The following is a 15,704-nucleotide window of genomic DNA, read 5'->3' as shown; positions in this document are numbered from 1 at the left end:
ACATTCTTCCTTTTCCCAATTTATGTATTTGTTACATTCTTCCTTTCCCAATGTTGTAAGCTCTGTGGGAGCAGTGACACTGGTACATTGCAGCTTAGTTCCCTGCTGTATTATAGCAGCCAGAAAAGTGTCTGCACTTAATGAGAGTTTAGTAAATGTTTGCTGTATGAATTAATAAATAGCTATCAGAAGAGAATGGAATACACTGTATCATACCTATCAAAGCTATTAAAAAGAATACAAGATAGGGTCCTCCCTGGTGGTACAACGGGTTAGGACACAGCACTGTAAGCCAGCCACAGCCGCTTCAGTGTGAGTTTGATCCCCAGCCCCAGAGGAGACCCACATGACATGGCAGACCTCTCCTAACTCACCCACTGCTCCCCTTAGCAGTGTACTTCGTTGATCTGCCTGTTCTGCTCCCCACTCTGTTTCTGATGAATCCTCTCACCACCCTTGCACCTTTGGCCTGTATCCCAGTTCTGTATGCAAAAATGAATAAATCTTTAAAAAAAAAAAAGAAAGAAAGAAAGAAAATATGGAAGTGTGGATCCCAGGCAGAATAAGTCTTTCACAAGTACAAGCCCTTGCACTTTGTATATCCCAGGGACAGGGCCTCTGTGCCCAGGAGACTTGGAATTGGCTTGCAAGATTGAAACATATCCTCATTGTAGAAAAAAAATAAAAATAAAAACTCTTTGCCAATAGGCTGTACCCACCCTTAACTGTCTGACTTGTTCAGTGTTTTTCTGGCTCCAGCAAACAAATGGACTCTAAGAAAATCAACTATTTGAATATCTGAATTTATAGAAAAATTTGTTAAGGTGAGTCCATATACTTTAGTCATATATCCCCTAAAATATGAAAATAATAAACATTTCAAATATGATTCAGGACAAAAATATTATACAGAAATTTCAGGAACACTATCATTGAACACACAGGTACTCAGTAATTACTTGCTGCTTGGATGAACATACCTATTGAAAATCAGTAGAGTGAAATGGATAAGAGCGTGGGGTGGGATCCAGATTTCCCTGTGTTTGGATTCTATCTCTGCCATTCACTTGCTGAGTATGACCTTCAACAAGTGACTTAACCTCTCAAAACCTCAGTATTTCTTATAGAATAAAATGAATGACTAGTGCCTCCCTTGGAATTAGTTGCATTAAGTGCAAGATCTGGGTAAATAAAGTGTGGGTTTATTTGACCATGGATTACAGGCTAACATGTATTTCAGCATCATATATTATTTCCTCCACCTGATTTTTGCCTGGGAATGGGAACAAATGAATGGCCCAAACAAAACACCTGTTGTTCTATTTTCAGATATATACCATAGGTGACTATATCTAAATATAATTGTATATTTAATATACAAAAAAATGTAAATATAGGTACAGACAGATATACAGAACACCTGAACATTACCTGGCACGTAGCTATTTGGCAAATATGATTACTCTTGTAGCAGTACTCTGAGGGTTTGATTCTGTTTTTTCCCACAAAAACCAATTGTGTGCATAATATCCCAGGACATTTTATTGCACTAGTAAAGAGGGGGTAAAAGGCTATATAACTGAGATTTTTATGACTTTAAAATTATGAAAGAACAACTAAAAGGTATATAAGTGAATCGTGCAGACATTCAGCTTGTAACAATTGCTCACATCTATTTAGTGCGAAGTGATTAGTCATTCTACCAAGTAAACACTGTGACTTAATATCCTTTCCAAGTTTTTTTTTAACACTGTTACCTGCTCCCAACTTTCTTAATTAAAAATATTAAATTTAAATGTTTGACTTAATTTTTCAAATACAAGTCTGCGGTGTTTGATGTGAGAAAGGCAAAAATGGTACAAATGGCTTTAAATTGAGAGACTCAATGAAGATGTTTCCTTAGATAACAAAGGTTTCTTTTCCAATTTTCTGCCTTTTCTCACGTTCCTTTCAGCACAACTACTTTGTTTCATAAAGTTGAGAATTCTCACAAAGAACCTTATAAACACGTGTTATTAGATTTAAAATCTGATTTGAAAGTGCCTCTCTCCTACCTCTTCTGAGTAAAGTGACCTTTTTAAATGGAGGGAAGTGGGTTTAGATGACAGTCATGATAAATGCGGTCATGTTCACTCAATAAAATAAGGCCCAGTGCATTTGAGGATAAATCAGTGAAATGTACAGCCCCACCTGTCTGTCTCCATCATTCATTTCCACTGTCACTTTCACAGTGGCTGATGGATCACAGTTGCTGTAAAATTAGACAGCCTTTAATCTCATTTCATCCTGATTAGCTTCTCTTTACCCTTTCCCTCTAACTCACTGACTGACACGCTAAAAGCTCACACCAGGCGGTGTTTGAACGCAGCACACAAACTTCTCCTCCACTACCTGCCTGCGTGGGTGAGGCCATTGTCCCCCAGGAGAGAAATGTGGGAAGGGGCAAGCATGTATTTCTGACTATTGAAAAGAAAATAACTTCCCTCCATTATAAACAGATATTACTTTTGCTCACTGCCCGATTTATTTTGCTTTCCTTCAAGTTTAATCAGAAGTCAGCGAAATTAGGTCTTTTGCAGCCTCTAATTGATTTAACATAGATTTTTTTCTAATAAAATAAGAGCATTTTACATTCAGAACAATAATTCTTTTTTTTTTAAAGATTTATTTATTTCTGCATACAGAACTGGGGTACAGGCCAGAGGCTCAGGGGCGGTGAGAGGCTTCACCAGAGACAGAGAGGGGAACAGAACAGGCAGATCGACGAAGCACACTGCTGAGGGGAGCAGCGGGCGGGTCAGGAGAGGTCTGCCACACCATGTGGTCACCTCCGGGGCAGGCGGGAATCGAACTCATGCGGAAGTGGCTTTAGATTCTCAGTGCTGTGCTTTAACCCGCTGCGCCACCAGGGAGGGCCCTAATCCTTTTTTTTTTAAAGATTTATTTATTCATACAGAATTGGGGTACAGGCCAGAGATGTGGAGGGTGAGAGGATTCACCAGGGACAGAGTGGGGAGCAGAACAGGCAGATCGACGAGGTACAGTGCTGAGGGAAGCAGCGGGCGGGTCAGGAGAGGTCTGCCATGCCATGTGGTCACCTCCGGGGCAGGCAGGAATCGAACTCATGCGGAAGTGGCTTAGGCTTCTCAGTGCTCTGCTTTAACCCACTGCGCCACCAGGGAGGGCCCAGAACAATAATTCTTAAAGAGGTATTTGTGTGGTGGCCCAGAACAATAATTCTTAAAGAGGTATTTGTGTGTAGTTATCATTGAAATACTCAACCAAGAAATATAGCATATAGGTTTTAAAACAAGAGTAAAAATATATAGGTAAATGAGAATACTTTCAAGTAGCTTTTATATTAGAATTCAACAGCCTGCTTTTTTTCTGAAGATTTCAATCAGTAGTTTAATGCAATAGTTTCATTTGTTTGCATAAAGCATAACAATAGGGGTAATCAAATGAGAAAGAGACTTTAGAATAAATCATGTATTATTTCCTTCGCTTAATGTCTGTTTGCATGAGTGGGAACAAATGAATGGCAGAAACAAAACATGAGTATTGTACTTTCAGAGACTGTACTTTATTACAAAGCTGGACTTTCAGTTAAAAAGAAGATAATATAGGCCCTCCCTGGTGGTGCAGCGGGTTAAAGCACAGCACTAAAAAGCTAAAGCCACTTCCTCATGAATTAGATCCCCGCCTGCCCAGGAGGTGACCCATGTGGCATGGCAGACCTCTCCTGACCCTCCCACTGCCCCCCTCAGCAGTGTACTTCATTGGTCTACATGTTCTGCTCCCTGCTCTTTCTTGGTGAATTCTCTCATCACCCCAGTACCTATGGCCTGTACCCTAGTTCTGTATGCATAAATAAATAAATCTTAAAAAAAAAAAAAAAGAAGATAGTATAATGTTTAACTATTTAGAAGATTTGGGGATGAAACAGACAAAAATTCAAAACGATTATTGGAAGAGCGGCATCAAGTTAAGTGGTTTACAGTTACATCAGTATTTGCATGCAGAAAACCACAGTGCTGAGTTACTCTGAACCGATGCCGCAAAGATGATCACTATATACGCAATGCACGGATGGCATGGTTTTGGTTTTGGGATTTTGGAGCCATCATTATGATCCAAACAATGACGAGTTCTTTATAAATAATAAGATGGCTCTCCCTGATGACTTCATAGGTTAGGGCACAGCACTGCAAGCTGGCCGCAGTCGCTTCAGTGCGAGTTCTATCCCCGGCCCCAGAGCTGACCCAGGTGGCGCAGCAGACCTCTCCTGCCTCGCGGCTGCTCCCCTCAGCAGTGTGCTTCCTCAGTCAGCCTGTTCTGCTCCCCACTCTGCCTCTAGTTAAGCCTTTCACCACCCCTGCACCTCTGGTCTGTACCCCAATTCTGTATGCATACATAAATAAATCTTTAAAAATAAAAAATAACAATAATAAGATGACTGCATTCTTAGATGCTCAGTGAATCCAACATTTACTTTGCCCCAGTAGACTCTGAAAACTGACACAGGATCTATATGGTTAACAACATTTTTCCAAATAAATAAATAAATAAATAACCGAGTGTTGAGGGGCAAAAGAACATTTCCAAGATGACTCCCTTAGTCAATTAACCTAACTGATGGACCACACAAATCTACTGCACAGCCAATTTCTACATTATCCCCCAAATCAGGGGTTTACATACCAATGCCTTCTCCCTTGTGGGTATAAGTTCAAAAACAATGAATATCATTTGCCAGCCTGCAAAGAAATTGGGGCACCAGCAACATAAAGATATTTAAAACCAGGAGACAGTGCTTAAAGAGCAACAATGAAATAGTTAGAAGAGGACACAGGACAGAGGAAACTCCATGATGCACAGATCTGAGAAAGGAGTAACCCAGCGTACACAGAAAAAGTCTGGATCACTCTCTTCAATTTTCTCTGGGCAACCTGAACCATTCTGTCTGTAAGACATAGACAGAAGCATATAAATAAGTATACACATAATTTAGTTTGACATTGTATCTTAAATAGTTTAAATCTGTATGGTATGAATTGTAGTTTATAGTCCTCCTAAAACAATGACTATCATGACAAAAATAAGTGACGACTAAAATAGTCAGGACTCCTAAAATCCTTTTGTAAGTTCTGATTTTATCTGATTTCCTTTTTTTCAGAAGCTGTTACAGATTTCAAAGGTGTGCCTGTTTATATTTTTATTTGTATGTCTTAGCCAGATAAGTACATTCTGTGGAAAATTAAAGATAATAAAAACAAAATTAAATGAGAGATGTATATCATCCGAAATTACCAGGTATTGGCTACATGTTCTCTCTCTTTTTCTCTCCCCTCCCTTTTCCCTTGTCTCACTCTTTCTCCCCCAGCATTGGCACAAGACCACAGAGTGCAAGAGCTGGCCCTGACTCATATTGATTTCCCAGTGCACTGGTTTCTTAAGTGCTCTGTTGATCCGTGGCAAGCAATAAGTTCCCTGCCTGCACATGCACATCACCTCCCCTTTGTCCTCACCTAGATTTAAGGTGCCCATATGATGAGCTGAACAAGGACATCATTTTTCCTACTGGTGTCACTGGGTCCAAACCACTGCAGGTGTTAGGATAACGAATGCTGTGGAAGTTTACATTTACCATATGATATTACAACAGCGACTGACATTGCACTGCCCACGGGATGACAGGGGGTCCTGTTCTGGCCGTGTGTCCCCCAAAAGAAAATGCAAATGAGGAACACAGGTAGAGAACGCTGGCATTAGTGGGTTTCTAAATCACAGTCCCTCTCTCTGCCACCACATTGGGGCCGGGAGAAGGGTGAGACGAGGGGAGTGGATGTTTGTGATGTTCCTGACAGTTTTTAATCTTCGTTACACAAGAGCTCCTAAGCAGATAGATAGAAAATGTGTGATTGTGCTGCTAATGACATTGTACAGGAAATTAAGCGTATACATTTGGAGAAGGCATTAAATCAGCAGGACCTTAATTTAAAAACTTGAAACTGTATGGAAATTCAGCTTGCTCATTGCTGTGGAATAGAAAGCTACCAAGCACTCCGAGTCTGTTTTTGGAAAGATTGCCAGCAAACCAAGTTGAGGCAGAGCATGCTCGTGGCTCCAAGAGTAGGCAGGGTTATTTCTTCCAAGGAGTAACCCCCCAGCCTTGACCATTTGGGGGTGTCACTCATTGTTTTAGAACGTGATCTTCGTCACCAGGCAGGTGAGGAGAACTTGAGCATCAAAAGCAGCATGACAGGTTGTTCTTGACTAATTTGTGGAATAACATTATGTAAAATTCATCGAAAGGGGCTGGGACTGAAGTGGCTGTGAGCACGCAGCCTGCACCTCTGTGGATAGACCTGCGCCCGCTCTGCCGCCTGCGTGCTTCTCTTCCTTCTGACTTGTCTCTCATTTCATAACACTTTGGTGAAAGCAACTAGCAAGTAAGCCAAGGGATCAAGTCCTAAGATGGAAAATTGCATACATCCTTTTTTTTTTAATCTTTCCAGTTATGCCATACAACAGTGCCCATCACTGCGTGGTGGAGGTGGAAAACTTCCTGTTCGTGTTGGGTGGAGAGGACCAGTGGAACCCAAATGGTAACTATTGAACAACTTGACAGTAGGTGCGCAACAAGTGTGTGTGTCGTGCAAGGTGCCGGCAGCCGTCCATTTTGTAATTACTGTGAGAATATATTTCTGTGCAGCAGGGACAATAAAGTAGTCGGCGAATTGGGCTGACAATTGGAGGAGGGTCAATCACGAGCTTGCAGAGGACGTAGGCAGCAGAGCGTTCACTCATTGACTGTCTGGGGATTTGAATTCACAGTGCCGCCCCAGCCCTCTCCTTATCCATCCCCTGAGGAATGCCACAAGCATAAGTACAGACTCCCCAGAGGCAGGTAGCAAGCTGCAGCTATTAAGAATTCTCACCACCTTCTCCATCACTTTTCTCCCATTTTATCAGTCTAATAATGAAGTTTCAATAAATAAGCATTAGCTGCCGTCATGCTACCCCTAACCTTTCCTGGAGTTCTTCTGCAGCATTTATTATTGGAGACCTACTCCAGTTGCTATGCCTTTTGCAAAGGCTCCTTCGACAGATTGTCCATCACAGACCGGTGGATGTGATTACACCATGAATTCATTGCAAAGAGAAGTTACAGGTTTTAATACTGGTCCCACCCAAGCACAGGGAGAGCAGGGTGCCTTGAAGAACATGCAGAATTATCAAGATATTTTTGGAAGGCTTGCACATGAAGGAGGAGTTACAGTTGTAACCTTCTGTGTAACAGAGATCATTAGGACTGAGAAACCATAAAACAGCTTGCAGGTACACATTTTTACTTTAAAACCCCAGAACATCCAGCTGAAATTACATATACGGCATATATTTTATTGTGAATGCTCTCTTTCAGCATCTGTACCAAGGCAAATTATAGAAAATTGTTACATCTGTTCACTCTAGAAAATCCTACAGGAAAACAACCCAGGCCACCCTGAAAGAACATTTCCTTGAAGAGAGGGGACATTTTTTCTCAAGAGCTGCAGTTATGTTGCTTCCTCTCTTTCAGCTTTGGAAAAGAGACAGTCCTGGATTTTGTGAGAAACAGATTTGGAACAGGGGTGAAAATGGTCTTTTCTCTCCTCTAATTTATCTTTGCAAAGATGTATGCCACGTGTTAAAAAAAAAAAAAAAACCCTGCATATATACAATCTCCTGTAACCCCGCCCCTCCGCCGCTCCCACTTACTATTGCACTTATTCTGTCTCCAGAATGGTTTGAAGTGAATGGGGCATTCGTAAATAAACATGGTGCACAGACCTCAGGTTTGGCCAAGCGAATAATTTGAAGAACATTCTTTTTGACAGCCGGATTAAAGTTAATACCTCACACACACACACACACAATACCTGCTGGAAAGTCCTATTTCTAATGACCGCGCTCTCTCAGCCCACCCCTCTGCCCAGGCGAATAGGCCTCTATTAAAATACCAATTTTAGTGCAACAACTCAACTTCGCATACTATGAATCTCCCACTCCCATGAGCAGAACTTAATCAGCAGCATAGAAAACTTGCTCTGGAGCTTTTTGGCCTCCTAAAATAACCTGTAACAGCCAACTTCAGCCCCTGTCTAACCCACAGCTAAGAGATGGGGGTGGGCTTCTTCCTCTCTAAAAAAAAATCAAGGCTTCCATAACTATGCTTCTGAATTTCACTGATTTGCTTCTCCCACTGCTGAGAGGAAAAGCAATTCACTTTCAAGCCCTCAACAAATATGCTATGAACAAAGACTGCAGGAATCACCGCGTCACACTCTGTGGCACCACCCTCCACAGGCAGAGCTCACGGCTCCATGTGAAGGTGGAGAGCTGAAGGCCACTGTGTGCTGCAGGGACAGTGATGTAGAATGTAACCCTGTGATGCAGTATGTATTACCTCTTTGCTTTAGCTGCTAGGAAGTCCAAACAAATTCTGCAAAACTTCAGTCCCTGTATTTCAATTGTATATTCTGTCGCAGTGTGGGCCTCTTTTCTGGTAGATCCCTTTTGAAAACTTTGGGAGTGCCTTCTGCAAGGCTGTCGCTCTGTCCCTGACTTGTTGGGCAGGTGAAGTCATTTCGTATAGATGTGGAGCAATGAGTCTCCAAACAGAGAGAAACTGGCTACTCCACAAGGCAAGGAAGCCAGCCTTGTACTCCCAAGCCAATGGGTCTATCATCCTTGTGCTAGGGGGACCAGGGCTATAGTGAGGGGACATTTGCTGGGAAGGACACTTCCCCACAGAGGGGCCCCTGAGACCATGAACAACCAACACTCACAAAGGCAAGGGTTTGGGAGCCACACACCACATCCTTCCGGCATTTTCCAAGTAGCTTCAGTTACCTGCCGTCTCATCAGTCAGTGTTGACTTATTTACTATTAGTACGAATATTTGCTGGGTGCTGACTCTTTGCCAGCAATTTTGCTAAGCACTCACCTGCCTCGTTTCTTTCAATCCTCACAACCATACCATGAGGCTTGCTCTATGATTGCTCTTGTTTTGGTAGGATGCTAAGCCTGAAGAGGTTAAATAACTGGCCAGGACTGATTTCATCCTAGTCCTTATGACTCTAACGCCCTAGTCTTTAACCACTGTACTACACTGTTCCCTCATATACTCACATAAACAGTAGCATCTGGTTTGATATTAAACAACCACCTTTTTTTTTTTTTGCCACTGACCTTGTGAAGTTAAATTAGTATTATAATAGAAAGTGGTTCTTGCTGGCTCACAAAGAACTCTATCATTCCCTATTTAGAATATCATGAAGGGATTCATCTCCTCAAACACATTGGATTTTCCTTTTATATCATGCAATTAGAAGGAAAGCAAGACCAAAATTTATAAATATTAACAATCCTACATTAATATGTGGCATTAATATGTCACTGGTGGGAGAGAGACAAAATTAAAACTTGTTGGGTTCGAATGTTTTGTATGTGTCAGTTTCAAAGATGAAATCTGATGTCTGAGAATGCATGTCCCTGAATGAAATGAAACATTGTGCACTTCAATATAGTTCATATAACACAAATGATAATCTTGATTATTAAGACCAAATTTTGAAATCAGTAAATATGTTAGCTATTGGAAATATAAGCAGGATACATATATTAATTTTTACTTAAATGTAGATACTAACTCCTGTTAACTCCTCTCACATCATTAATGAGAGGAATGCATCATAATATTCTAGTGATACATATGCAAGACCTGTCAGTGCCCCAATTTACAGAGAACCAATTTACATTTTGTCACTTACTAATGATTGGCTCCCAGAATAACTGCCATGGTAATGGAGGTAGAAGTGTGGGAGAGGGGGGCTTCCTTTCCTCTCTACTTCTTTCTCCTCTACCACTGACTGAAAACTTCACCCTTTTTCCATTCCATACATCACCCGAGTGATGGTCAAGAATGGTGTCTGGTGAAAGGGCATCATCACAAAAAAATGCAGAAGTGGAGGGAGAGTCAGAAAGAAATGAAAAAGGTGGAAAGCCATAAGGTCAAGTAGAGGAGGCTGTATTGTAAGAGAACAGGGAGAATAATCTGAAGACCTATTTTTAAATAGTGGTTTCTAAGGATATAGGAGTGGCAATGAAGAAGAATTAGAAGTGCCACTCACCTCCAGTAATAGGAACAATGTGGGTGGAGCTGGGAGTGACCTAGGCCTCATTAGAGTGGGCAGCGAGGAGGCTAGGCTCAGAGGTCAGTGGTTGTATTCTCCTCCACTCAGAGGAGAATACAAGGATTAAAGGGGTTGCATTGCTGTGAGATCCTAAGTTCCAGGGATCACGTAGGAGGATTTATGTGGTCAGAATAGTTAATAATGTTTTATTTGGGGATATATAGAAAGTTAAGAATGCCAGGAGTGAGACTACCCCAAATACTGTGATTTCATCAAGGAAGACTCCAACTCAAGGCAAGATTATGTCTAGAATTGGTTTGTAGCTAGCTGAATTCTTTCACATTTATTTACTTGTAGAAATATAGCATCATTGTTGATAACTTCTAAGATTAATTCCCAAAAGAATTTGAGAATAATGCACTCTTCAGCTCTACTCCTTTAATGGCAGAAGTTCTAAGAATCATTGACTATCCCCTAGCCTCTGCTCTTACACACCAAGTTGCTCCAAAGGAGACCCTGCCCCATCCCCCACCCCCACCCCAGCCCAGGCTTTCATCCCCACCTGTCCAGTGAAGCAATGCATGTCAGGTTGCTAACTCTTCTGATCATTCTCAGCTGCACTCCTTTTGAAACTATTTGATAGGACTTCCAAAATACCTTTCCATCTTCATCTCTAACAATTCCTTTCCTACCTTTTCCTTATCTACACTGGAGCCATTCCCATGACACATTATTTTCCATTTGCACGCTCCCCCCCCAACAGGGGGACATCCTACTTGATGATTTTAAGTATTCTGTCTGGGCCAGTTATTCCATAATGTGTATTTGAAGCCTCCTTTAGCCTGTGGACTGCCAGACACTTTCACTTTGAGAACTTGTAGGCTTCTGAGCTTAATCCAAACAGAATTGTTAAGGTTTCTCCCTAACTCCCATACTACTTCCACCTAGTCTTCCCTACCTCAGCAAATTGCAAAACCTTTTACCTAGTTAACGGAAGCTAAAAATCGGGCCACCTTCCTTAATTAATTCCTTTTTCTCATGCTATCAGAAAATTCTGGAGCCAATTCTCCCGCCCTTAGAGTCTATAAACAGCACCAGTGTGATCTTTGTTGGGGCTAAATTACACCACTCTCTTCATTTCTCAAAACCTGCCAGTGTCTTCCTATTGTTCTAACATCAGATACACAATCCTACACTGGCCCACCCCTAGACCTTCACACCCCTCTGAGTTCTGTCTAAGTCACCCCAGCATTCTTGCTAGCTTGAAACTCGTTGCCAGCTAGGGCAACATTCCACACACCATGGGCTCACCAAGTCAGCAGAGGCCTGCGTGACTTGAGAAGACATCTGTGAGCAAGTGACCGCCCTACTTAAACTGGCTCCCTCTACTAATACCCGCCTCATTTTTCCTTGTAGCATTCATCTTCACTTAATAACATATACCAGTTTATTCATTTATCAGGACAGAAACTTTCTTGTTTACCAATATATCCTCAGAACCTAGAACACATAAGACATAGAATATGTGCTCCACATATATTGTATGATTAATAATAATATTGTCTCTGTGTGCCTGTGTGAGCACATGTTCCCACACACATACATCAAGGTGGTGAAGGTTCGTACCTTTATGTTTAATGACACATGTATGAACAAAAGCAGCCTTTTTAGAGTCAAAGCCTCATGTGCTGTATCAAAAACAAAAAAACATTATTGTCATCCCAGGTGCTATCTAGAAAATGGACCACACTCTTTTGCTTCCATTTTTTGCTTTGGTGTCAATCTATATGGAAAATTAGATCATTTTAGTACCTTGGAGGGAGGCATTGCTATGCTTCACAGCCTTAACAGAGGGGATAACCTGGTTAACCAGCTAACATGACTCATATTTCAGCAAATGTATTTGTCATATATAACAGCAACTGTGCTTATACCAAATGCATGTGCAGAACTTATACAATATGCATAGACTAAAATTAAGTTTCTCATGCAAACTTATTGTAGTGGTTGTGTCATTTCTATGAGATGATAGTAAACTCCACCACTGCTAGAGTTTTTGGATCATTAAAAAGAAAAAGAAAAGACTTTAAAAAGAGATGTCTTATAAGGTAGTCTCAAGATCTGATTATGTATCAGTAATAATTTCAGGTTTCTAAAACATAACATCAAACCTCAAAAAGGTTTACCCAATTTTGTGATAAAGCTGGTTTGATTAACAACTAATTGCTATTATTATGGTCAATTTATTTTTATTATAACTCACTTTCCTAAAAAAGCAGAAAGGAACAGAGGGGAAAAAAGAAATACATTTGAAAATACATTTATTCTTCCAATGACTTACTACTTCTCACACCATGTGAGATAGTCATTCTACTGAATTCTTATTTGCTAACCCTTCAGAACAGAGACATTTTAAAAAGAACTGCTAAATTTTCAAACAGAAAAGACTTAAGTTTTGAGTCTTTCAAATATCTTTTCACAGGAAAACACAGTACAAATTTTGTCAGCCGATATGATCCCCGATTTAATAGCTGGATACAACTTCCACCCATGCAAGAAAGGTAAGTGTTTAGCTTGTGTCTGAAACATTGTGACTGCTTTACTGGGAATCTGGGAGCTGAGTGGTTTCATAATGAGGTGTGCTGGACAGAGCCTCAGAAAAGACACAGGAGGCAAAGCTCCTCGTCTGGTGGATTTGGACTAACTGCATTACTTCAATGAAGAAAAATAAACAAATAAGCGCATTATTTATTCTAATGAAAGAAAAAAAATCAAGGTTTGTCTTTCTTTACTACATTGCATTTGATTTTTGGCAAGAAGAACTAAAATCTTACTGACTACACCCTATTTCTTAATGATAATATATTTAAATCATAAAATTAAAATATAAAATGCTGTTCTCACAAAGGTATTTTTTTTTTTTTTAATTAAAAAGTTTATTGTTACATCTGCTGAAAGAGCAAGAATTTTCACTAGAGAACAGTCTTTGGTGCCTAGGACGGAAAAGACCTAATGAAGACCAATACCTTTTCCCTCTTTTGGGGCTAGAAAACTATCACATTTAATTAGTTGAATTTGTGGACTCTCATACGATCTCAGATTTTGATGTACTACATGTTGGAGGTGGTGTTCAGTGTCTCTTAGTTCCAGGAATCCCCAAAAGGGAATTTTGCTAACTCCCCAAAAGGGAAATTTGTTAGACAAGTTATACACCTTATTAGGAAAAACAGCATTTATATTATGGGAAATGTGCTTGAACAATAACCTGTTTTTCTGTGTATTTTAACTCGTGTACCAAATATACCTGAAATTTTTTTCTCAGTAGTTATTTTTGAGGTAATCTCACATACAACAAAATCTATATAGAGCAAAGTCAACAAATCTTCTCACAACACCTTCAGTCTAATTGTATGTGCCAATTTGGGGAAAGTAGTCCTTTGAGGAGCTTCAGGGAGTCAAAAGTACATTGCTAGCAGAAGACAGTCTCAAAAGCCATACACCAAACATATATTTGTGCTTCCCCAGACCTGACACAGAACTGAGAAAAAAAAGAAAAAAAAACGGAGTAAAAATGGTTCCCTTAGACAGGAAAGGAGTAGGATAAAGTTAGAATACAAAAAGGAAATACACATGTCTATTTTACTGTGGTTCCTTATACTCTTATAATGAGAGTAAGAGTATAACTTGTTTCAGGCACTGCTCTAAGTATTTTTATAAGTACCAATTTTGGTAACCCTCTCAATTACTAATGTTACCTCTGTTTAAAGGATAAAGAAAATGAAGTAGTATTTGAATACCTGAAACACAGAGCCGATGGGTCCTCACACTAGCCCGGCCAACCAGAGTCAGAAGCAAGATTCAAATCTAGAAAATTGTGTTTTCAAGATTTCTCTTGTCTACAGCAACTCATATAGGCACACTGATATTTCCTGTGAGCCCATTAATATTTTTATTTTATATTAACCACATCACTAAACTGCCCTTGTTTGTCAGTCATTAGTCAAAACCTTCCTATTTTTGGTTATTTACAAATAATAAAGGATGCTTAATTTTTTTTTATTATAAAAATGATCTGTGTTCGGGTGATTTGGTGATGGGAAACCCGCGGGGATTACAGTCGAGATGGAAAAAAAAATGTACAAAATGATGTAAAAATAAACTTTTGTAATAAAAAAAGAGAGACTAAAATTAGTATTCAATAAATTTTGCTCAAATTGTAAAAAAAAAAAATGATCTGTGTTCACTGAGGGAAATTTTGAAAATGTAGGTATACTTGAGTGGGAGAGAGAAATAACATTGTGTCCTTTTCCTTTAAGCAAGTAATTGTTAATAACTTGGAATATTTCTCTGTAAATGTTTTACCATTATAGTATGACCATAATAAATAGGTAAGATACACTATTATTTTATATAACATTGAATCATGAAAATTTTCCCTATGGTTCCAGAAGCCATCACATTGATTCACTCATCATTCTGTTCAGTAACAATTTTAGAACCTTGTTACTCTTTGTTCTTTAAGTCACCAATGCAGCTGGGAACAAGACAAGTTTATGTCCTCATGGAGTTGATCTTCTAGTGAGTCTAAATAACAATAAACATTTCACTAAATATAATGTTAATTATTTAATAATAATTATCTCAGTTTTAATTAATATTTAGCTTCCAAGAAATTATTTTCTCTGAGTAAAGAGAATGAAATTATTCAGTTTTACTATTCTACTGCTAGCTAATACTGAGGATTTTTTTTTTAACTAATAGAGCATACTTTCTAATTTTAAATAAGCTGACATTGACCACAAATTGGAGGATTTTTCCATAGTTTCAACTAACCTGCTATGACTTTTAGATTATCAGTACTTGCTTGTGTTCAAAGCTAGTCAAGATTAAAAGAAAACATTCTATGCCCATTTGTGTATCATTCAATGTGGTTATTTTTTTCCTTTTAATGCTTCAGGTTACTAAAATATTTTGTTCTTAGAATGTATCCTTTTATGACACATTACTTAAGTTCTGCCTAAATTCAAAACACTGTGTCCTAAGTTAATAAATATTTTTTATTAGAGTGAATTGCATGGACTAAGGCTATTAAAACTAAAATATTAGAAAAAATTTAAGGTTGCCTAATCATTTTATATTTTATTTATTGAAATAAATAAATTAAGGCTAAAATAGCAAAACATTATAAAAATTTAATTGTCACTTAATAAAAAGACACACTTTGTTTCTGACACTTTCAGAAATTTAGGAAATGTTAGTTATTAAATTATTACCATGCATACATCTGCCTACAAAGAGATATATTTAATGCCTTGACAATTCACAATTTATTTATTTATTTTTTTAAAAGATTTATTTATTTGTACATACAGAACTGGGGTACAGGCCAGAGGCTGAGGGGTGGCGAGAGGCTTCACCAGAGACAGTGGAGAGCAGAACAGGCAGATCGACGAAGTACACTGCTGAGGGGAGCAGCGGGCAGGTCAGGAGAGGTCTGCCACGCCATGTGGTCACCTCTGGGGCAGG

The 15,704-nt window shown here is 39.3% G+C and overlaps 1 protein-coding gene across 1 annotated transcript in view; it reads left to right on the top strand.

Annotated features, from left to right (window-relative positions):
- Nucleotides 1–15,704, top strand: part of KLHL14 (kelch-like family member 14) — a 93,862-nt gene that overhangs the window by 64,159 nt on the left and 13,999 nt on the right. The window contains exons 3-4 of the mRNA XM_012725966.1: nucleotides 6,519–6,608; nucleotides 12,661–12,739. Coding sequence (XP_012581420.1) covers nucleotides 6,519–6,608; nucleotides 12,661–12,739 — 169 coding nt within the window. The remainder of the gene's footprint in view (nucleotides 1–6,518; nucleotides 6,609–12,660; nucleotides 12,740–15,704) is intronic.

This window comes from Condylura cristata, unplaced genomic scaffold (assembly GCF_000260355.1).
Source record: "Condylura cristata isolate star-nosed mole 26May11 unplaced genomic scaffold, ConCri1.0 scaffold00016, whole genome shotgun sequence".
Lineage (NCBI taxonomy): Eukaryota > Metazoa > Chordata > Mammalia > Eulipotyphla > Talpidae > Condylura > Condylura cristata.
The sequence above is the reverse complement of the archived record's forward strand: the minus strand, read 5'-3'. Positions and strand labels throughout refer to the sequence as shown.